This window comes from Paramormyrops kingsleyae, chromosome 10 (genome assembly GCF_048594095.1).
Source record: "Paramormyrops kingsleyae isolate MSU_618 chromosome 10, PKINGS_0.4, whole genome shotgun sequence".
Lineage (NCBI taxonomy): Eukaryota > Metazoa > Chordata > Actinopteri > Osteoglossiformes > Mormyridae > Paramormyrops > Paramormyrops kingsleyae.
This window is the reverse complement of record NC_132806.1, coordinates 30,889,559-30,913,514: the sequence shown is the minus strand read 5'-3', so window position 1 is coordinate 30,913,514 and position 23,956 is coordinate 30,889,559. Positions and strand designations below refer to the sequence as shown.

The 23,956-nt window shown below is 39.6% G+C and overlaps 1 protein-coding gene across 2 annotated transcripts in view; it reads right to left on the bottom strand.

Moving 5' to 3' along the window:
* The window catches only part of unc5a (unc-5 netrin receptor A), a 200,104-nt gene that overhangs the window by 36,677 nt on the left and 139,471 nt on the right, over window positions 1–23,956 (bottom strand). Inside the window, exons 6-9 of one of the 2 annotated variants that reach the window (XM_023834611.2) lie at window positions 22,433–22,600; window positions 10,952–11,116; window positions 4,636–4,824; window positions 1,479–1,778 (exon numbers count right to left, since the gene is read on the bottom strand). In XM_023834611.2, the coding sequence (XP_023690379.1) occupies window positions 1,479–1,778; window positions 4,636–4,824; window positions 10,952–11,116; window positions 22,433–22,600 (822 nt within the window). The remainder of the gene's footprint in view (window positions 1–1,478; window positions 1,779–4,635; window positions 4,825–10,951; window positions 11,117–22,432; window positions 22,601–23,956) is intronic. The other variant, XM_023834612.2, reaches the window with a different exon arrangement.

Genomic DNA, 23,956 nt, shown 5'->3' with positions numbered 1-23,956 from the left:
TGTTCTTTGACATATACAGTACAGGCTAAGAAACATCTCTCTAGCAATCAGGCAGGTCAAAAAATCCAATGGACCCGCATGCTTTAACATTGTGTGACCACTAAATGAAATTATTAAATTACCTTGCTCTACGGACATTATGTGTTATGATACCGGTTTTCCACAATGACATCTCTCGCATTTTCACAACTAGGCAAGACATTTCCTTAAAATTAGACCTTACCATATAAACCTGTCCACCGAAGTGCATTGAAAACTGACTGAACCAGAGGCCGAGTGATAAAATGGCTTTTGCCCGGAGCCTGACACGTAATGTGAGAGGGATAAGTAGCCATCATGACCGACAGAGCTGCAGGCTTTCACAGGAGTAATGTGCCGTGGGCTCCCAGAGGTGATAAAGGAATAACCATTTTAGTATTGGTTCGCCAAATCACTGGGTAGTAGTTAGAGGTCAACATCTTGTTATGTCTTGATTATACCTTTCACTTTTGCAAAGCAGCATCAGATTGCTGGAGCCATCAGAGGTTTACTGTAGTGTCTGAAAGGTACAGATGTAAAAGCCCTCATATTACTCATTACGGAAAATTCATTGCCTTTATTTAACTGTAAATACGGTTTGTTCAACACTTTACACTGAGGTGTTGTTTAAAAGTGCTTTATAAATAAAACTGACTTATTGATTCATCTCCAAACTTATATGAATCCACACGTTTTTTAAGCAGTGCTACATTTTCTTTCTTTAAGTCTGATTTTGTTGGAAAAAATAATTTTCACATAGCTATAACACTTTGTCACAAAAACATAATCTAAAACAGCAAATTAATTCTGAGAAACATCAGAGTCCAAACATAATGTAACTCTTCTCAAAACGGATTGTGTTACGATCATCTACAACACAGTGATTGTCTTCTTTATTTTAGCTGTTCATTAAAGGAAGATTCACTGATAATCACAGTGCAAATACAGAGACTTCTTAAAGATAAAAAAATGCTAATATAAACAATGTCATTTACATAAAAAATGTATCGCTTAAATGAGGTCAGGTGGATCATTATCATCTGTTAACTTTACATAATGGGTAGGACTTATGTATGCAAGGCAAGAAAAAGTTACAGCCTCTGTTTCTGGTCTCATGAATGCTCTAGTAGAGTATCACTTACTCTTCCGTAAGTATGCTGTTCTAAGTAATTTTACATTTTATACAAAGGGTGCATGATGAATATTTTATAGAAAAATGACGGTAAAAAAGCATGAAATACTATGGTAAGCCACACTATTGAGATTAACATTTTTCCATAGATTTAACAGGATGTTATAGTTATTTAAATATTGTATTACTTGATTGAAAAGCATGCTATACTATACCAAGCATGCTATACCATACAGTGACCAAAAAGTTTCCTCTTGGCCATTCCATGTCATTTTTTTGCGCATACCTGCATATCTGTAGGCGAAACAGACCTAGACTGTGGATTTACCTGTGTTTGGAATAGTGAGTCGCCCTCCAAGGAAGTTGAAAGTGCCGTAGGAGGTGCTGGCAGTGTCGCGGGGCAGGGTTTTGAAGTAGGTCTGAGTGGAGAGGCGATTCATAAAGTCCGCTGGATCCGATGGCAGTTTGCCGTTGTGAAGAGTGTGAGAGCTGTTAGGCAGGGGGTCTAGAAGAGGGCCGTTGGTCACCGAGAACTTGCTGGCTGCCTCGTGTCGAGATCGGAGGCTACCTTGATAGCTGCTTGTGGTGGTGGTGAGATCAGGCTGGATGGTAAGCAAATGGGAGTTCTCTATTAGAACAAAAACAGACAGACTCCAGTGAAAATCTCCAAGGGCCACAGAGGGTAAAATACATTAAACAGCTCCGTTGACAAGAAAGCCCACCCAAACGCAAAAAAAACTTGATTGCTCTCATGTTACACATGCATGTAAAGCTTACGATTCATTCTTAAACTCATGAATTTTCCCTTCTCCTCTATTGAATGCAGTCTTAAAGATTAATTCAAAATTACATATAGAGGAAACTTAGTAGTCACAGCACTGACAGCTTTCATTATGCTGTTAAACAGAACGATGATTATGAAGTTACATATCTCTGTCTTTATAGATATTTCTAATGATTAAAGTAACTTGCAGCCAAGAATTTCGCTATGTGCTTCCTGCAAATCAAAGGGACGTACATGTAAGCGCAATTGAATTGTTTGTACATTTTACAGCATTTTACAACAGAAAAGTCAGGCTTCAAAATATTTTTTTTGTCACAGAACAATATTACATTAAAAGGGAGCCTTTATTATGGTACAGTACATGTTGTACTTATTGGTTACAGAAGAACAATGTGAGTCTTTCATTGAATCCTGTCGCTAAAATCCACTGTTTCATTTCGGTCGGCCTAATTTGGAGAGTTTGTGTATCTGGTGTATCTGGCTGACCTACTTCAGCACTGGAAACAGGAATTCCAGGGAAGAATGATCAGCTACCCAGCTAACCTGGAGCATTACAAGAAAAGTTTGGAAAAAAATACTTTCCTAAGATTACATGATGGGGAAAAGTGTTTTTTTGTCATCACACTGGACATTACTTTCCATACTGGATATTTGGGAAAATGTTATACACGTATTTTATCTTCAGTCCTTCACTTATTGAAATTTACTAAATACAGTGACATGCTGTTTCTCATTGTGTGTGTGTGTGTGTGTGTGTGTGTATCTATACACACGCACAGACATACATATATACACATATGAATATAATGAGATTATGAGACATGCCTTGTAAATCCACTGGAGAATTCTGTAATGATGTGAGATGTTCACCAAACATCATGACTGTTATCATTAAAAGGAATTCTGCTAGAGCTGCTTGTGCAAATTGTTGCCCCTTCTGGGACACAGCATTCTGTGAAATTATCAAGCACTCTGCTTGTCACCTTTGAGCTGGCAGTGAGAGGTGGGGGTGGATCTGGGGACTCCCCAGGGAGTTCCACCTTCCTTCCAGGTGTGCCCTAGCTACTGTATATAGCAGGCAGACGGTGCTGCTCCTGTTGGCAGTGCACCAGATGAAGGCACCTGGGAGAGGCTACTAAACTGGAAAATCTTGTGGGGTGGGTATCAGCTGCTACTGGGCGCTATTCCCCCCAGTGGCCTCTATGAGAATGGGCACACTTGCTTAATTGTTGTCTCTTTGACTCTGAAACACTCTTGATTGCCCTGTAAACCTGGCAGCTTCATGGAATGGATGGCGGACGCCATTAACCACTCCCTCGAGTCTTTCTGGGGCATCTTTCTGGCATTCAGCATGGCACGGGTGGCTTGCTTTACCCTTGTGCTGGCAGTGAAAAGGGTACAGTGCATTACCTTCATGGTTAAATCTTTAATTTTCAGATTCCTTGATCCTGCTGGAAAAAAATAGCAAACTAACCCTCTGTAAATGATTTTACTGTGGATCCTGTTCCTTGAGGGAGGCAGTTACCAGACACATGGCACGCGTGCAAACCCTTTATACAATTGGGGAAGGCAGAGCATATACCCATAAAATATTCCTTCCCGTCTGATACACGGCATGCCACATTATGAAAAACGGTCTCTCTAGCCGTAATTCCCAATCATTCAAGGGTGTGAGCCAAAGTTTTATGACCATTTCATTTTCAACAAATTGCTTTTGTCTCTTTTCTGGCAGTTTGCCAGCTAGATATGACATTCAGTAAAGCACTGAACCTCATAACTTGTCATCTGGGTTTTCAGTTTGTAAATGTGTGAGGAAATGCGTGAACTTCTGTCGATTTACATCTACATCTGGTACTGCGAAATTTAGCAATGTCATCTTTATGTATTATGATGAAAAAGGATATTTGGTAATACATTACTTGACAGGGCACAAATACTTAGTAATAACTCAGGTATTGCTGAAGTACAAATCATGAACAAATCCTGAACAAATATAGTCACTACTTGAGATAAGATGTCTATTTATTAATGATAAACTGGATTAGTATTTCACTTGTGTTATTCATGACTTGTTCCTTCTTGAGTTCCTTAGTATTCCCTTCAGTAGTTTCTTCAGTAGTTCACAAAGACATACATAATTAACAGATATACAAATACAGTAACTGTTTGGAATGACAAATGCATCATTCATTAATGATAAATATGAGAAGTATTTAATTGTCTCAATAATAGTAACAAATAAAATATTTATAGATGATAAAAGATGCATCAGGATTCATTAATGATGAATTAACATGTGATCAGTATGTAACTAAGACTTAGTTTGTGGTTAATTAATACATAAGAAATAGTATAATACTATATCATTAGTACCCCATCAAGTAAATTGTTACTGGATATTTACTTGAAAGAAGCATTTATGCAAAGTTTGCAGCAAATGTTTAAATGTAAGCGCCCATCTGATCTCAGTCGTCCCAAAACTCAAAACTATGCTCAGCCAGGAAGTGTCCTTTATTCCGACACAAAACATCAGACAGCCGGCAAATGCATGTAGCTTTGTAACTTAAATCCAATTTTCAGATAAACGAAGGGACAATGACATGCACCACACAAGCTAGCTGACCTGAAAGATTGACCCTGTTGGCAGAATTGAAAACCACTGCCTGCTCCGGCAGGTTAAGCTCCTCTGAGAGTCACACACCTGGCTTGGTGGGTTTGATGCCCACTGGCTGGAAGCCAGTGGTGAGTATGGAGGAGTCGGCCACGTCGGCATCCAGGCCCTCCTTCTTACGCCGGTAAACCAGGACCACCACGATCAGCAGCAGCGTCAGGCAAAGAGCCACGGCCACGATGCCCACATACAAGGCCACGTCCTCCGGGCCTGACACAGCTGTCCAGGCGGAAAAGACAGATAAAATCAATGGACACAGAATAATCAATATAATACATTTCTTATGATATTTCTGCTCAGAATACCACACACAGTAAAACTCTGTTTTGTTCCCGAGCTTCACAGGAGCCCTATCAAATACTGAAATCCTGCAAAAGGACAACACAACTGGAATTAACATTCTACGTAAGCAGCCGTTTGCATCTCAGAATAAATGTGTTAATATTTTAAAGATGTGTGAAGCCCACCTTCAGCCCTTTCTGACAGTCTGCAGGCACTTCACAGCAGGAGCAGGTTACACTCATGAAAGTGAAAATGCATCTTCTAAATGGCATAACCAAGGTGTCTGTACCTGATCGTAATATTCAGAGGAAACTAACTGACTGCAGTTACAGTAGTACTGCTGTATTGTAGACACTAGTTACATTTATAGTATGCAATATGACTGAATTGTATAACGCACAACATATAATATCAGGTGTAATACCAGGAATGAGGGTCACAACATATTCATTAAATTAATTCAATATTAATTGACAAAATTAATCATTAATTGAATGCATTACTGTATTCACTACATGTTTACACATGAATTATAAAGTATTAATGTTCAGTAATGCTCTTAGAAATCAAAGAGAAATCAGCATTTCATATGATTTAAGTTTTCCATCTGTGTCATTTTATGGATTTACAGTATGTACTGATAAAACTAACTGTTCGAGGAAAGGGCCATTATTAAGAAATTCTTTGTATGTAAAAATGTAGAGGTGATATGTTCAGTGTTTTCAACAAAATACTTTACTACACGATTCATACCCACACACAGAGAAATGTAATGTATTAATTCATTTTATACCTGTTTCATAAATATAAAATATATTAAAATAATTTATTTTGAAATTCACTCCGATTGGGGAAATGCTTAAATTTTAACTATTTGACATTTTCACTACCTAACATACATATCCGGTACATACCATTAAATTTCTATTATATTATATTATCAAATGATGTTATTAATGTTAAATTATGGCCTGTGCCAGCCATTCTACAATAAAACGAAATGGTAGCATATTGCGTTGTATCAAACTATACACTAAATTTAATGGGACGCGCTATTGAATTTGACAGGCATTTTTAGAGAGGCTGCTGCATAATGCCATCATTACCACACATGGATCAGTGCTACAAAGCGTCCCTGAAAAGCTGCTGGACATTCTCTGTGCTATTTGTCTAGTTTGTTTATAGAATAAAAAGCCAACAGTAAAGTTCAAGCAGCTAAGAGCCAGATGGCCAGCACTCAGGGACTTTCATCTTCCTAAGAAGATCCTCACAAACAGTTTATGTCATTGGCCAGTTTGGACGGCAATCGTGTGAATAGTGGACTCCTGGCTTTCAAAGAACTTGTTCTGTTTGTCCGTTTTGACACAGCAGATGCAACAGTCCAGTGTGTAGTTATATGATGTACCGTAAGCTTGGATTAATGGAGGCACTGACATAACTGCTCAGGGCAAGTGATCCTCTGTTCCTATGTGAAAAGGGCAGATATTTCCCCCTATAGCCTAATAATAATAATAATAATAATAATAATAATAATAATAATAATAATAATAATAATACAGCTGAGAATACATTCCAAGACCTACTGTGGAAAGTAGCAAACAACATATATAATGTTTTTTGTGTACATACATACCTACCTATGTAAAGTTTAATTTATAAACAACACACAATAAGACCATGTACAACAATGACTAATAAATTAAACAATAACAACAATATACTGCAATAAAAGTTATGTGAATGTGGTCTCTCTCTCTTTCTCCTTCTCATTCTCTTTCTCTTTCTCTCGAATGAATGAACGGGATTCTGACATTTTTGCTTAATCCTCAACAGACAATGAAACAGTGGAAAATGTCTGAAAGAAATTAACCAGCTAACACCCATCGAACACTTCTCTGTAGTGTTTTGGGGTATCGGCAGGAAGTCCCTGGGCCTGTGTGACAAAGTGAGATTTGTCGGTTAGCTAGATAACTTGTCGGATTTAATGTATCCCCATTTAAATTATCTTCATCTTTGTTCACTTACGTTTCAGCCCAGACTACCTTAAATATGACTTGAAAATGCAGCTTGGTGACACAGGCTCACTGTCTCATGTAAACAAGATACTTAAATAACCACCCCCCGTTGCCTTATAGCCCTCACCACACAAACACTGCTAGAGTCCAACTGGCAGTTAGCTTTGTCTGGGCCCTCACCTTCGCAATGGACTCTGGACTTTCAGGTCCACTCTGCAGAAAAGCTACAGGTTTCACTCCTAGCTTTCTGCCACCACTGTCCTTGTCCACCAGGCAAGGCCAAAACTCAGAATACCAAACCCTTTCATTAGCACAGGCAGAGTAAGATTTGTATTTGCAAGGATATTGTCTCACTTCTCCCTAAAGTCACATTCCCACTGGTGTGTCTCCTCATCGAGGATCTTCTTGGTCAGATTCTCTCCAGATGAAGCACCCTGCCATCCGCCATTTTATCTTGTCACTCTAGCCCGATCCTCTCCTCTTTTACCACATACCAAACATTAAAATATTACAACATATGATGAACATGATATTTACCTTCCTAAAAGTTAGGGGACCATTGCTAAGGGACACAACTTCAGAAATTTTTATATTGCTTTGATATTTGGATGAAGTCCGAGTGAGTGTAGATGAACTTGGGAATATAATTCCTGCAGCTATAGCAAAGACCTAGCCTAGACACACCCTGGTCTGTGTCTTTGAACTCCTTGGGAGTTATAATTGATTATATTTATCTAGCCTGAGACTCTACGTAGAGCCACTGAGTTGCCTTGGGTGAGGGTCTTACACTGGCTGAACGCTGCGTGTGAAGTGGAAATGACGGTGGCGGCTGTTCCTTGGAGAGGTGACTGACACTTCAAACTGCTACAAGAAGCCGCAGGCAGAGGAAATGTTGCATGTTACAAGAAAAATCCCTGCTCACGGTCACCTACCCTGCCCACTCCCACTGCCAGCATGGAGGTGGGGGGGTGGGGTACTTCTCAGGAACTCACAAGTATGTCTTTTTTAACACTTGTGGGTCAATGGATGTGCAGGAGTTAACAATCCACAGCGATAAAAGCTACTGGAACAAGAAATCAAAGTCTCACATTGTCATTTTGTGATTTTATGACTGTCAATCAAAATGATTCAAAAACACTTCACTTGGAATGCAGTGATCTTTATGAGGACAGTGCTCATGCAGTGATCTTTACGAGGACAGTGCTCATGCAGTGATCTTTACGAGGACAGTGCTCATGTTCTGGGAAGCATGGCAACTGAACTTGTGAACACCACCATTAATTATGATATAATAACTGAATGTCACAAACTCTTGCTGGTATAATATATGCATATTTATATCATCACAGGAGAGTTTCTGAAGATATAATGCACAAACAACTGAAGAACAGATTTGTGCTCGACAGTTTAAAATCATTTATAATGTGCATAGTTGATGCAACTCTAAGCTCTTAAATATTTCAAAGTTCATTATACAAATTAAAGCAATAATCATTTCATGCCGTCCTAATTTCCCCTGGCTCAGTTTTCCAAATTAATGTTTCTTGGAGTAAAACATAAATGCTGCTTATTTTATCCCTTTTTTGCCCTCTAACACCTGGTTGAAATTTGCATATTGGCCATAAGCCAGAATTTTTCATTATTTCTCCAGACTGCCCAGGGATAGTGGCATCTCATCGTGGGATCGCACTGCTATGAAAAATGCCATCACTCCAATCTGTTAGGTCTAGTGCTGGATTTGCTAGGAATAAATGCTCCAACCTCTGACCCCATCTCTCTGTTTAAGAGATCAGAAAGCCAGGAATTATTAAATGTGATGTGAACTTTTCAGCTTAATGACGGAAAGCATTAATGTCTCTGGGCTCACTCCCAGCTCACTAGGTAGAGATTTGCGAAAGGCTCACAGAAAAATTGCAGATTAATTTCACATATTGTCAGGAAAGGACAATCTGAAGTTACTTATCTGATTCTCTTACTTTTTGAGGATACAATGTTACCTTTATTTTTTGGGGGGGTTGATCCTGAATCTTTATCGATGCAAGATGAAAAGCCATTTCTATTGAAAGTGAAAGAAAGCTAAAAATGCCTCAAATGCTGAGTGTAAATATTGAAATGCTAATTTCTGGAAGAGAGAATTGTGTGGTAAGATGTACAGCCTTATAAAACAATAAAAATAACAAATAGAAAATCCATAAACATCCCTAATGTATTTACTGTGTAATGCAAACATAAAACTGCTTTCCAATGTGAGGTTAATTATTTAAAAATCTAAAATAAAAGCACTTATGATAATAATAAAAGAATATCTTAACTGGAAGAAAATAAGTATTTTATATTAAGGCATCAAAAATTAATAGCCATAAACAATGAAAAAAACTATTATTAAATACTTTTGTTTTTTTAATTTCAAAGATCATTTTACACATGAACTCTATTTTATTTAAAACATAGAAATATGTTTTGTCAAATTTATACCAAATAAAATGCTAAATGTATCTCAGTTTAGAATAATTAATGTTATATAATCTCGGGATATCTTCTTTATTTTGTTGTGGAAATGTGATTGTCTGTTTTGTTAAGGCTAAATCCTACAACAGGTCTGTGGCAATAGGCTGCATTAAGAGGACATCCCATAATTCAGAGCTGTCATGGCTCCCATACACTTTCATTTAAATTTTTTCTTCAGATATTTTACACATTTTTTATTCAAAATAATCTTCTTTGATATTAGAAAAATACAAAAAAACTTAAGAAGTTTCAATTTCTTTTCAATAACTGCATTATATCCAGTATATAAGGACAAAGGTGTGCTGAAAACTTTACATGTATGACCCTTCACTGGATATGCAGTTGGAATATGGATTTTAAAGACAGAATTTGAGAACTGCAACTCTCTAAAATAGTAGTTGGTACTTTCGGCATAATGGATGTGGTTTTAAAAGTCCCATTTCTTAGTTAAACCAAATCCATATTCTATGTGGAGACTGTATGTTTTAGCAAAGTAAGCAATGGCACTTTTGGTGTCGTACGCTAAACAGAGTAAAACGGGAACAGGAATTTGATTGACAGATAAGAACACAAAACTCAGACTGATCTGCAAGAAACTTGAACAAAAGTGAGAATGAAGAATAGTAAAAGAAAAGGTATGAAATGAAAATACATGCATGTCAGCCTATTTATCTGACTTTACCTATCAACTTTGGATTTGATTTCCTCCCATTCGCTTTGGCATATATTACCCTGAACACACTTTAAGCCACAATATCCACTGCCTTCTTACGTAATATCCAAAGCTGACCATGCAGAGAATATCTGGCAACAGTCTAGCTCCCTAGAGCAGGTATTTCACTTATAACAATGAATCTGCAAACCATTTTCTGCGGACTCTCATTATCAAATGTCCCCACAATGTGATTAAAACCTGCTATTTTGACCTTGTGGGGACATTTTTTTTTTGGTCCACACAAGGGGAAACTCAATTTTATAAAAAAAAATATGAGAAAGCCATTAAAGAACTAAAAATTCCACAGTTCTTGTGTTTTGTTTGGTTACTTGTGGTTAAGGTCAAGGCTGGGTGGGGGTCAAGGTTGGGGTAATGTCCATAGACATGAATGGAGAATCCCCACAAAGATTTTGATACCTATTCTGTGTGTGTGTCTGTGTGTGTGTGTGTGTGTGTATACACACAGACATGTATATAAATGAAATGCAATGAAAGCTACATCCCTGTTTATACATTTACCAAAAGATTCACACATTTGGCAATTGGTGTCTATAGAGAGAACCTCATTGTCAGAAGATTTGCAGGATATCACTGTGTTGTGTGTTGATTGACATTTTTTTCCAGCCTTAAAATTTCATTCTGAGAGCTGTGGAGTAGTAATCCTGCGGCAAAGTTAAACATTCAAGGGCTACAGAAGGCTATATTGCTAAGAACAGTACTGATGTTTCTTTGTAAATTTCCTGTTTGAGTATATAGTTTATTTAAGACTGTCGTGTTCCTTTTTCCTCATATATGGGGGTGCCGTCCGGCGAGCGGCCCGACTCACTCTGCGGACAGAGCTCACTGGTGCAGTTCTGCGACTGGAGGTCTATGCCCTGGCAGTCCTTGCCGCCGGTGCCGGGCATGGGCTGGCTGCACTCACGGCTCCTCCACATCGTGCAGTCTGCTCCGCAGGCCGACCACTTGCTCCACTCGCTCCAGCCTCCATCTACTGGTCACAGACACAGACTCCGGGGTCAAACAAACAGTTCCTCTGTCATTGGTAAATTCATCACATCATAACACCGTCCCGACATCATCGGCCAATCACTGACACTGCACTCGCAGGATCTGTCATCTGGCTGTAGTGACATGGCAGCAATCTATGTGTTGAGAAGTTGTTCTTTTTTTGGGCAGAATCGCTATGTATTAATGACCCCCCCCCCCTGGTCAATTCAGAGGCGGTGACTGATGTGCAAAGACAATCTTTTAAAAGTAACGCTATTTGGTGCTGTTATGTGAAAACGAAACAACAGATAATTCCAATGCTGTCAAAATGCAACTTTTGCATTGCCCCGCTGTGTCTTCACATTGCATTAAAGTGTGGAACAAATGCTATCGGCCTCCAAAATTTGAGCCTTCCCTGGGCTATTAGCACAGGAGTAGATCATTAGCGTGGGGATTTATATCAATGGCCTCACCAATGAACCTTGGTCAGGAAGGCTGCAGCGCTACAGCTGAAATGGCACACATCTGAAAACTATATAGCACAGGAGAAAATATGAAGTGAACATATCTTCTAGAACAGGGGTGTCAGACTCCAGTCCTGGGGGGCCGGTGCCCTGTGAAGCTTATTTCTTTCTCTGTTCCACCACAAATGATTCAGCTCAAGTGCTGTGTGCTAATTAGCACAAGGAGGTGAAGCAGGTGTGTTTAATGAGGGGAAACCCAAAAATGTGCAGGAGTTTGACACCCCTGTTCTAGAAGAACGGAAGAACCAGCAAATGAGGCACATTCAAAATGGTGGACCAGATAGGCAGGGAAGAATGTAAGCACCTGACCAGGAGAACGCAACGCCATGAAGCTCAGAGGTTTACACTGATCCTGACTAACCAAGAGAAGTAATTTCCAGAATGAGAGTTATTTGGAGGCTCCACTGGAGGGTGACATAGGGAGTGATATTCAGACTGATGTCACTCCAGTTCCTGGGAGGTTACTGGTGGGCTAATGTGAACACAGTCAGTAATGAGCTCTCTTGAGGGCAATTGGTCTTCCATGAATTGAAAATAGAGCAAAAGCAGAGTTACAGAAGACCACTACCAATCAGAACTGAGCATAGTGCTTTGCTTATCATTAACTTAGCGGTTGTTGTGAGTAATTTACAGGCCAGAAAGCAGGGCTCTAATGGAACCTCTCTGCCTTAGTTCTCTAATAACCTATCTTTGGTAAATAAATAGCGATGTGGAAATGCAGTCTATTAACCAAGGCTGTAATGAATAATACAGTGATCTAGTCATGCTCTTTGAATCATGAAAGGGAATTTTATAATTATACGATCAGTGAGCTTACCTAGTCATACACATAGGTTGGGTCATGATGATGATCTGACCATGAGCTTTATCTTAATGATTAGCGCTGGCTGAAGGACCTTCGCTAATCAGGTTATTATGCTTGTTTGATGCACAAACACATGGGTGGGAAGGTTCTGTTCTTCAGCCAGCTGCCCAGGACGTAAAGTGAAATGAGTTAAAAATGTGTTTTTAATGAATACATCATAATGCACACTGCTGTAGTCTTTCAATTCACTAACATCATCCTTCTGGAAAAAAAATAATAAAAAAAAATATTGCACACATGCCACCTTGATTTCCCCATATTGATTTCAGGGAGGTGGACAAGGAAGGACAGCCCATCCACAAAATGAATGAAAAACAGGTAACACGTCTCGGTAACACGGAAGAAAAAGACATGGGAAGAAAAAAGGTATACAGTGGTACCTCAGAACTCGATTTTAATCCGTTCAGAACTCCGGATCGAATCCTAAAAAGTTCGAGTTGTGATCGAATTTTCCCCATAAGAAATAATGGAAAACCAATTAATTGGTTCCCGGCTTTTTTTCAGCATTTAAACACAAAATGAACCGGATAAAACAAGAAGAGCATATACTGTACTAAACACATCTAAGCACGTTTATCAAAACAGTAATTTGTAAAGTAAGAAAATAAATGTATCCAAACAATGTGTCCTGCCCCGATCGTCCGCTCGTTCCGTGTGCCACGCCCCCTCGTTAACCCCCGTGTGGAATCCCCGTGTGATCAGCTGTTTCTGGTTGTTGTCATTAGTCCTCTGTATTTCGTCCGCGTTTCAGTTTGTTTCCTCAGTCCGGTCATTGTATTGTCCGTCTGCGTTTTGCCTGCCTTACCTGTAATTAAACCCCGTATTCCCCGATACCCTGACGTCTGCGCCTTTGTCTCCGTTCCATCCCGCTCGGCACAACAATATTATTATAATTAAACGTATTAATGGTTTATTATTATTAAAATAATGAATAAGAAATCTTTATTTTTAAATGTATATTTATTTATATAATAATAATTACTGTTACTGTCTCGTTGACTAAATGTATTTTTACTGTCTAAATATATTTATTCAGCTTGTGTAAACATGCACGATGCTATCACAGCAAATGCGAAGCTGAGACTGAAGCGTTACCCTTAGTTTCTGCATGACAGACGTGCCGCGTGACTCATTTCCCCGCACATACAAGTTATCTTAGGTCGGCGTTCACGGTTTGACTTCTGAGATTCAGATCGAGCTCTAGGTAATTTTTTTTTCGAACTGGTTGGTTCGACTTTTAAGAAATTCGAGTTGTAATGAGTTCGAGAACTGAGGTACCACTGTACATATAATCTGTGCTCCCATGGATGCCTGCTGGTAATTAATAGATAAATAAATAAATAAGAAAGAAAGAATGAATGAATGAATGAATGGATTTTTGGGACATAAAGTATCACAGCTACTGTCACTTTGCAGAAGACTCCCGGAAACATCCAGAAGAGGTGGAATGTCTGATTTTGGGAAAGAATATTTAGTAACACTTTACATTAACTGCATTTTCATAATGCCTTTATAATGCATTCGTAGAACATTCAGTGTAGCTTGATAATCAATCTGCAATGCATTCTTAAAACATTCATAAGCAGCATGGGGGTACACCTTAACATCCGAACATACCTTAACATCCGATCATACCTTAACATCCGAACATACCTTAACATCCGAACATACCTTAACATCCGAACATACCTTAACATCCGATCATACCTTAACATCCGAACATACCTTAACATCCGATCATATCTTAACATCCGAACATACCTTAACAGCTTTAATGCACATTTATCACAAACATTATATCATTAGGCTTATATGATTTTAATATTTGTTATCGTCACCATATAATGTTTGTTATTAATGTGTATTGAAGCTGTTAAGTATATTGGGATGTTAAAGTATACTTCCGTTCCGCTTATGAATGTTCTAAGGATGCAGTATGAATGTGCACTGGATGTTCTATGAATGTACATTGAATGCATTATGAAGGTGCAGTTAATGTAAAGCATTACCGAATATTTCTGACTGAAAAGGTACAGGAGTTAATTTTTTTTTAGAAATTATCTACACATTTTGATGCACATCACATTAGGGATTAGGAATTCCTCTTTATAAAGCAGGAAGCTAGACAAGGGATGTACTGACAACACCCTGATTTCAATACAAAACAAAATGAATATAGATTATGCATATATTGGAGACTGAGGGTCAAGGCACACTGAGATTGTGATACAACTAATATGTAACAGGAGAAAAAAAAACAATAGTTGGGATGGATGAGTGTGAGATGGATGGATGAGTGTGAGATGGATGGATGGGTGTGAGATGGATGGATGGATGTGCGTAAACATACGCATCACTCATTAACCTTGTTTCTTACAAATGTTGCTCCCAAACTGCTGTCCAACAGTTAGGAATTTTACATATTTACCCATCAGAGGTTTGCCTATACGAAACATATATAGAGGGCAAAGTTTCACACTGTAGTTTTTCAAGCGAGAAACACACATTCAGAAACACATCCATCAGCATGCCAGCAGACTGCAATCTCAGACCAGTTTACACTGACTTAAGTGCCGATAGGTGCACTTATCCAGTAGGCATACAGGGTCACAATAAGCTAAGAGCCCATGTTAGGAATCATGGGGGATGAGACAGGGGCACCTTAGACTGGCTGCCAGTCCACCACAAGACACTTACATCCACATGCACTCATTCACACGCTATGGGCAACTGAGAGGCACCAATTCACGTTACCCATGTACAGATATGAAGTCCTTGCAAACTCGCACACTAGCACACAGAGTCAGAAATGGGAATCCAACTTCAATCGCTGAGAATTATCAGCTCCCATCAATGTATGCATCCTCAATTGTTTGCTGTTACTAATTCTTTACACTGCTGAGTTTAATTACTAGAACAAATTCATCTACTGCTGGATTGCCCCTATCTCTACTTACAAATTAGGCAAGTTCCTGCCCCAATTCCACACAGATTCTAGAACAGATCCCAAAACAGCAGCCACCATAACCCTCCATCTTCAACATCCTCCTTCTCACTGGCCCAGAGTCAGAATCTGCGCGCCTACACAGTGGCTGCATCCATATCAACAGGCAGCACATTCCATAAATGTAATAAACACTTGCAATATCTGAATTCATTTTAGGTAATTTACCCTTGGCTAAAAAGTTTGGCTCATTGCTGATTTTCAATTATGCAGCACAACAGGTATTCTAGGGGAGAAACGTTCCTATGAAACTGTACTGTAATACAACAACAAAGAAGCAATTCCTTTTTGACATGTTGTCAAGGGCAATACTAAAGGGCACCCAGCTGATTTTCATTGACTGGCAGGGGGAACTATTTGATTCCCATGTACTTGCAATCACGGGGCCAGTAAGCACTGCTTCAAGTTGTTTGCTGGAAGATGAGGGCAGGGAGTGATTACTACCAGCGTCAGAATGCAAGACCCCTGCCTAAACGACTCATTCGCAATCACATCCCTTTATATCTTGAAATCAACAACATGGAAAAGAATAACAATCTCACATTACATTTCAAAAGGAAAAGCGGCACCCAAAAATCAAAGAAACAAAAAACTCTTCACACTATATATGATATTATCGATGTGATATTATTTATTCAAGCATCCCACCTGGGATGTACCTCAGTCTTGTGCCCCATCCTACCCGGGGCAAGCTTCCAGCCCACTACTGTGATCAGGATAAGACATTGGAAGATGGATGGATGGATGGATGGGTAAATGGATGTATGGATGATTTATTCAAACAGTCCATAAGAAAAAAATAATCCCCTCCATCTGCCACGGACATGAAGCACTGCCAAATGTATATACAGTCACAATTACGGTTCGAAAATATAAGAAAATGTACTGCACTGTGCATGTACAATGCTTTTTGTAATTTTTTTTCCTAAACAATGCATTATAACAACCACTCTACTGTTTTACATAGATTTTACATTGTATAGGCACAATTCTGTAATCTAAGCATGATTTAAAATATAGGACAGGTTGGAAATAGCTGTATATGCAATGTAAAGTGGTACTTTTATATAAGGGTTCAGAACGTACGAGGTTTTGGCGTATCACGGTGGGCTGTGGAAACAGCTGACCACATAAGATGCAGGAGCACAGTAGTGCCTTAAATGCCATCCTACAGAAGAATTATCAGTCATTTCATAAATAAGATTCTGCCAAGATGTCAGTATTGACTAGTCTGTCATATTTCCATTGCATCTTGTTAAAGCGCTGCAATACTTCCTGTAACTGACAGCATTTTTAATACAATGAATGATTCCAGTAATTTGAATATAACAGCAGTCTTCAGATGTTTGCCAACCCTTTGCAACCCAGATTTATCTTACATGACGTGTGTATTACTGATAAATAGTGGTTTGCCGGGAAAAAAGCTTCCACTTCACTGATTTCTGTGCAGCACAGCAAATCTTATTTTCTTCTCCTTTCTGCATACGTAAGGATGAACACCGATTTGCTAACTGTATATTGTTCTCCCAAATCTGCCTCAGTGCTGATGAATACCTCCCGAGGCCAGTGACAGAACTAGGAATGCCTACCTCAACGTGCCCAAGGTGTGGGAGCCATGCCGTGCTGCTGGGGGCGCTGTCTGAATGCAGTTAATCTGTTTTGATGATATTTACTTAGGGCTGAATTATTGTATATGTGGAGTCTCTCCTAAGGAGGACAGATTAAAGGAAATCCAGGTCCTAGGGGTATGATATTCTGAGCTATAGTTTCTACTCCAGAATGGCTGCATGTGGTGATCGCCAAGGAGACGGAATCTATAAGCAGAGAATCAAGTCTAGAGAATCTGTCCTGTGAATCCCTTTGATGGACATTTCTTTATAATTATGTACCTGCATAACCTCACTTTCACTTGATGTCATTTTTAAGAAAGCTTCCTGCATTTTTCGTGCTGATTTATATTCTGTGACACCCTACAAGTTGCTTCTCCCATGCACGGCACCATTACTACACTGCATTCTCATTTCTCTCAACATGCTGGATGCGTCTCCATCCACACGGAGTTTAAGAGCTCAGCAGAGACTAACCTCTAGCTTTCAGCAATTAATTTCAACATACAATCAACAGGGGTCCCATAAAAGCTATTAACTAGGAGCCAACTGAATGAGGACGGTTGGATAAAAGGTGCCCTAATCGTGCATACTTTATGGAGTAGAACAAGTTCTATCATGGTCCATGACTTAGGACATGGAACATTGTAAAAGTGCCAAAGACACAGATTTAAAGTCTCCCATCTTTTTGTATATTAGTGTTAAACCTTTGACACCTTATACAGATCCCCACTTACCTATATTCCAGCCATTCACATTGTAACACAACCCAAGGTCATCATTCTTCTTAATTTAACCCATCAATGTTTGTAAACATTGCCTGGTGGTGGCCTTGTTGTCCTCTACTATTTTTGCCCAACGAGTCAACGCAGCTGGATTATCCCCCTTTCCCAGATAATGGGTAAGGCTTTAGTCTCACCAGTTAGCCCACCAGGACAGCACTTTATGTATTGTGAGCCACAAGATTACAGTGAGAACATCCCTTTGATCAGCTCAGGCAAACAGATGAATAGTTGTCCCCCCCCCACCCCCACCTGCTCAGGACAGGAGGGATGAAACAAGCACGATAAACTCCTACATCCATCAAGGCAAAGTCTAGCAAACAGATGGGCTGCAGGAACATAATTACCTCCATGGCAGGACTAACAAACTCCAAAGCCAGGCCTGAGCCTCTGTTGGTCGTCGTCGGCTCGACTCCCTTGTTTTTCCCAGCTGGGTCCCATTATAACAGCAATACATCTTTTTTAGGAACTGGGAAACAACTGTCCTCTAAATTAGCTTGTGCCCCTGATCTTTAAATTTTACGCTACAGGATAAACAGTGACATGATACTCAGTTTTCTGCAGAAAAGTCTGTAAACATAAACAAAGAGGATATGTACTGCCTGCAAACATACACATGCATGCAGGACAAATTTGTACATCTGCATAAAGACACACAGGGTCCTTGAGTTGCTGAGATACAAAGTTTAACACAAAGCTAATTGTGCTTTCGTGGGTCTTGCCAAGTGTAATGGTGCCCGCCTCGCCATCTAATCCTCACCATGACCTGAAAAGACAGCTGGCATACATGTGAGGTGGCAGGATCAGACTGGTAATTAGCTACCTAGTCAGCTTGATCAATGCATTTTTATGGACAATAAACTGATCTTTTTTCACCATAATACAATATTTACTGGGGCTGCATGATTTTGGTTGAAATATGAATCCTGACTATTTTCCACTTAGAATATAGATAGTGATTTTCTCTCAGGATTCCTCTCCTTATTATTATTATTATTATTATTATTATTGTTGTTGTTGTTGTCATTCTTGTTCTTGTTGATGTCGTTATGTATATGGAACAAACAGCATGTAGAGATATGAGATACATTAGTTAACGACTGATATATATTCAAAATCAGAGTATTGGCATCAGCCCAATGTCAGTCTTGGCCATATTGGCATATATTGAAAATATTGTTGGCCAATATTTAAAATGGTCCCACTTTACAATAAGGCTCCATTGTGCCACTTGTAAATGGCAGTAACTCATTAATTAAAAGAAAACTGTGTTAGAACTTGTTTAAATTGTCTATTAATAATTTACAACCTAATTAATAACCAGATTATACACCACTGTTTATACACTCTTTATATGGGTAGCCTTATTGTAAAGTGGCATCCTTAAAATACTATATTATCAGTATTCAAAGTATTAGAAATATTTAATAAACAATTCTTAAAACTCATCTCAGGTAACATAGGCCACAATGTTGAGGTTCACCCTGGACAAGATTCCAAATGAACGTGATCCATCATAATCAATCAAGTAAATGTTAAATCTCTGCTGTTTCTGATTCTTTACTGATTCTCTGATATAATGAGTTTTCATAGGATCTAATTTAAAAATAAAACCTGTTAAAAAGGTTTCTTCAACATAAAGCTCTAGATAAGATAATACAACAATGTACCAACTTAAAAATGTAAAACCTGGCTGTGTAAGAAACAAAAAATATATAAAGAGATTTATTTGAATGAAACAAACCTTTAATTGACAATGCAGCAATCCCTTTCTTCCTATGATAGATGTGCATGTATATGGGCGTATATACACACAAATACAAACACACATATGTAAACTTTAATTCAATATTTGACTATAAATCACGTTCAGAGTCCAAAACCAGCTATTTATTTCAGAACATGGCCTTTTCATCCAATTAAATCATGTGTCAAAAATATGATAGTTTATCGTTATTCAGACAACAGTATAGAAGAAAACTGTTACGGATCATTGCACACTGTAACAGGCATCTAAAAGTGTAAATTAGAGAAAACACTAGAGAAAAGCTGGCATTTCTCCAATGCCTCTTTCCAGTCAAAATTGCTGAAACCATTTTTACAAACACAAATAAAAGTGGAGGAGTATCACTGCAGTGCTGATGATATGGAACAGCGCTGCATATTTAAAAAGTCAAAAAGCTGATAGCAATGTACCACTTTCCAAAGACTGCAACCCCATTTCAGTCTATGGCCAATTTCAATGAACAAGGACACCTACTGTGTTTATGTTTAAACTGCAATACAAGTGATGAGGAAAAAAAGACACAAGAACAATGGATAAGCAAGTCCACAAAGCTGCTATTATATAAAGGGACCCTGAACAGTAATCCATTTATGTTTGATTAATTTACAGAACTCACAAAACATAGGGTTCTTAACTGCACTGCATGATTCCTGCGATATTTATGAACAATTGTTTATTTAATGGTTTAAGGGGGATGATCTTTCTTACATTCAGCACCTTCCACATGACAGTCAGCATTTATATTTATTTCTAATGGAAGCAATATCTAAGTAAAGTTAAGCAATTTCTCAAAGGACAGCTTTTCTGTCTCGGAGAAGAGTATTCCTCCCCCCATTCCTCCCCCCATTCCTCCCCACCTACCTATTCATTCTGTGAGCCTGATTCCTGCCCACTAACCTGCCTCTAGTCTGTAAATAATGATTTATATCAACACAGGGCAGGAAGTGTGTTTTGATAAATTGGGAAGAAACTCTCGGAGGTAATTTTTAGGTGCTGCAGCTGTCAGACCGTGTCTCTGGGCAGTGACAAATGGGGGGAGGGTCAGATTCCCGGGGGGGGCAACAGTATCCCTGACAAAAAAACAGCAGCAGTAAGGTGCTTTTTTATTAGGTGCACAACCTGGCCGATTCCACAGAAAGAACCGGATTCGGCGCTGAGGCCAAGGCCGCAGAATCTTATTACAGTGATTCCTTTCCTCAAACAAATTTGGGCAGATGTGTCACAAAGTGCAAACTTGTAGCACTGTCTGCTCCCAGTACAGCATGGTACGGCCAGTCAGCTCCCAGTACAGCATGGTACGGCCAGTCAGCTCCCAGTACAGCATGGTACGGCCAGTCAGCTCCCAGTACAGCATGGTACGACCAGTCTGCTCCCAGTACAGCATGGTACGGCCAGTCAGCTCCCAGTACAGCATGGTACGGCCAGTCAGCTCCCAGTACAGCATGGTACGGCCAGTCTGCTCCCAGTACAGCATGGTACGGCCAGTCAGCTCCCAGTACAGCATGGTACGGCCAGTCAGCTCCCAGTACAGCATGGTACGGCCAGTCTGCTCCCAGTACAGCATGGTACGGCCAGTCAGCTCCCAGTACAGCATGGTACGGCCAGTCTGCTCCCAGTACAGCATGGTACGGCCAGTCAGCTCCCAGTACATCATGGTACGGCCAGTCAGCTCCCAGTACAGCATGGTACGGCCAGTCAGTTCCCAGTACAGCATGGTACGACCAGTCTGCTCCCAGTACAGGATGGCACGGCCATTCTGCTCCCAGTACAGGATGGTACGGCCAGTATTCCAGACCTTCTATTCTCCATATGTACCATTAAATTTACACCTAATAGCCACTGCAATGTGTGAAAATCTTGCCCTAATCCTCCAAAATCTATCCATGCAAGAAATCCCAGTGGTAGTATCTTCAAATTCTGTTATTTTTATTCACCAAGCATTGTAATTTTGAGTCTTTTTACTTAAAGAGTGATATTAGGTCAGGTTCTTATTAAATTACACAGGCTGAACCTGTCTTAGATGTGCTCTATCACTTCTGTAATGAAAGCAGAGATGGGCTTAAGTGGATAAATCTTCTCACTTGGGACTAAGACCAACAAAGGTTTCAATTTCCTTGCCTGTTTACTGAACATTCTTACCTACTGGTCAGCAAAGCTTTTGCTTGACTAAACATTTTCAGTTCCATGCTTTTCAGGAAGTTCCAGTTATGTCCATCAGACAGCAGAAAAGCTAATATCAGTCGCTTCACAATTTATGATGTTTAGAGGATGCAGATTCATTTAAATTATCACATCCACAAGTGACATTCGTCTTCTTCAAACAGGGCCTGGTACCAGTTATGGAAGTCATCTAACAAAAAACAATTAACTCAGGGGTCTCCAAATCCAGTGCTGGAAAGCTATCGTCCACCTGTGTGTGGCTCATCAGAAGCCCGGTAGGATAGAAAACCAACTGGATAGTAGCTCTCCAGGACCGGAGTTGGAGACCCTGACTTAGCTTGACATATCATTAGCATTGCCCAAGGCTTTTATTTACTAAAAATGTAATCATTTCTGTAGGAGAGGATCATTACAAAATCAAGGGAAATGTGTTTTCAAGTTAACGGTTTGTTCCTGCTCTGCACATATGGTCTCCACAGCAATTTCTCCTCCCTTGTATCTTGTCTTTGGTACAGAATAAGAATTCCTTTGCCCCCGCAGTTATTCAGACTAACGGTGCCATTAGGGGCATGACTGAATGCCTGCTGGTTACCTGGGCATAGAGCAGTGCAGCTGGTTTTCTGGACATTCTGCCCCTCGCAGGAGGTCCCTCCGTTCAGGGGGGTGGGGTTGGTGCAGCTTCGGCTCCTCTTCTGCCAACCCCGGCCACAGGTGGTGCTGCAAGCGGCCCACCCTGTCCACGTGGACCAGCCGCCGTTGACTGTCCATAAGTATGCGGGGGAGGGAAATGAACAGAGCGGCCAGGATTACCTGACGGGCACTGGAGGACAGGAGATGCTTCTCCTGTGTCCCTTCCAGAAAACTTTGCAACAGCAACCCTGGAATATCTACAGTACCAGCTGTTTTCAGGTAAAAGCAACACTAGTGTCTAAAGAACAACAGTGCAGCAATGTTCTGCAAAATATGCACTGAATCCTGCAGGAGCCTCCATCCAAAATGATTAGCGATTAGGCTTATTTTTAATACCGTAAAAAATATAGACGGTCCTCTTTCTTAGAAGCTGATACTGAGATGCTGGATCGAGGCAATATATTATACTGCAGTGTTAGCAATGATTGGAACTTTACTTAAGATTAAAAAAAAATAAATCAAAGATTTACCGGCATGTGTAGGGTATTGCCACAAAAAAAAAATGCGCAGTGAATGCGCTGTGAACTGTTGCAGCATGCGCAACATACGTGAAACCTAGTGCGCACGTGGCTGCGGATGGGGCAGTGACTGTGGTGTTAATAAGCAAAGGCTGATCATTGTCTCCTCATTTCCCCAGCCCCCAGCCCCCAGCTTCCACACTGACGAGCCCGTTTAGACTATCTGTGATTCCAGAGTTTACAGTAGCCTACATGATTTCCTTCTTAAAAAAAAAAGTGATAATACTGTCACAGACCGTGTACTGGGGTGGAATGGTTAGAAGGTATGACGATATGAAAAAAAAAGATACCGCCCAAGCCTATTACAGACACAATAGGGTCAGCAAACACATTACTAACTGTGCTAAACAGAGTTTTGGGTTCACATTACTCTTCTGTGGGTTGATTTGGTGAATTCTTTTTACATATCTCATGTTTTATTTTACTGTCTATAGAAATCTGGTCTAATTTTGGTCCTACCATTAAAATAATTACTGGGGATGCTATACAATGCACATGGAGTACCAATTTGCAGTTCAGTCCTTATAAACATTAACTGTAGATATCCATGTTTAGAATTTGGACCACGTACATTTTCCTAAGCTGCATTCACCAGCAGCATGGAAAGTCTGGACTGAAAGCTGGGGTGTTATTTTGGGCAGCTTTATTTTGTATAAAATAAAGTATAGAAATTCAAATGCAAAATTCTTCTTAAAATATGTTTTTTTTTTTTGTTCAATAAATGCAAACTTTTCAAAACGTCGGTCTGCTTTTGCCTTTAGAATATGTTTGGAAGAATGGACTATACCCACAAAAATTTTAATAAGGAAATAATTCATCAGGCATGTTGCTGGGATCAGTATTTTAAAACCTTCAGCAGGATTTCCTAGGCATTTCAGCATTCACTGCATGTGTATTTTTATTATTTT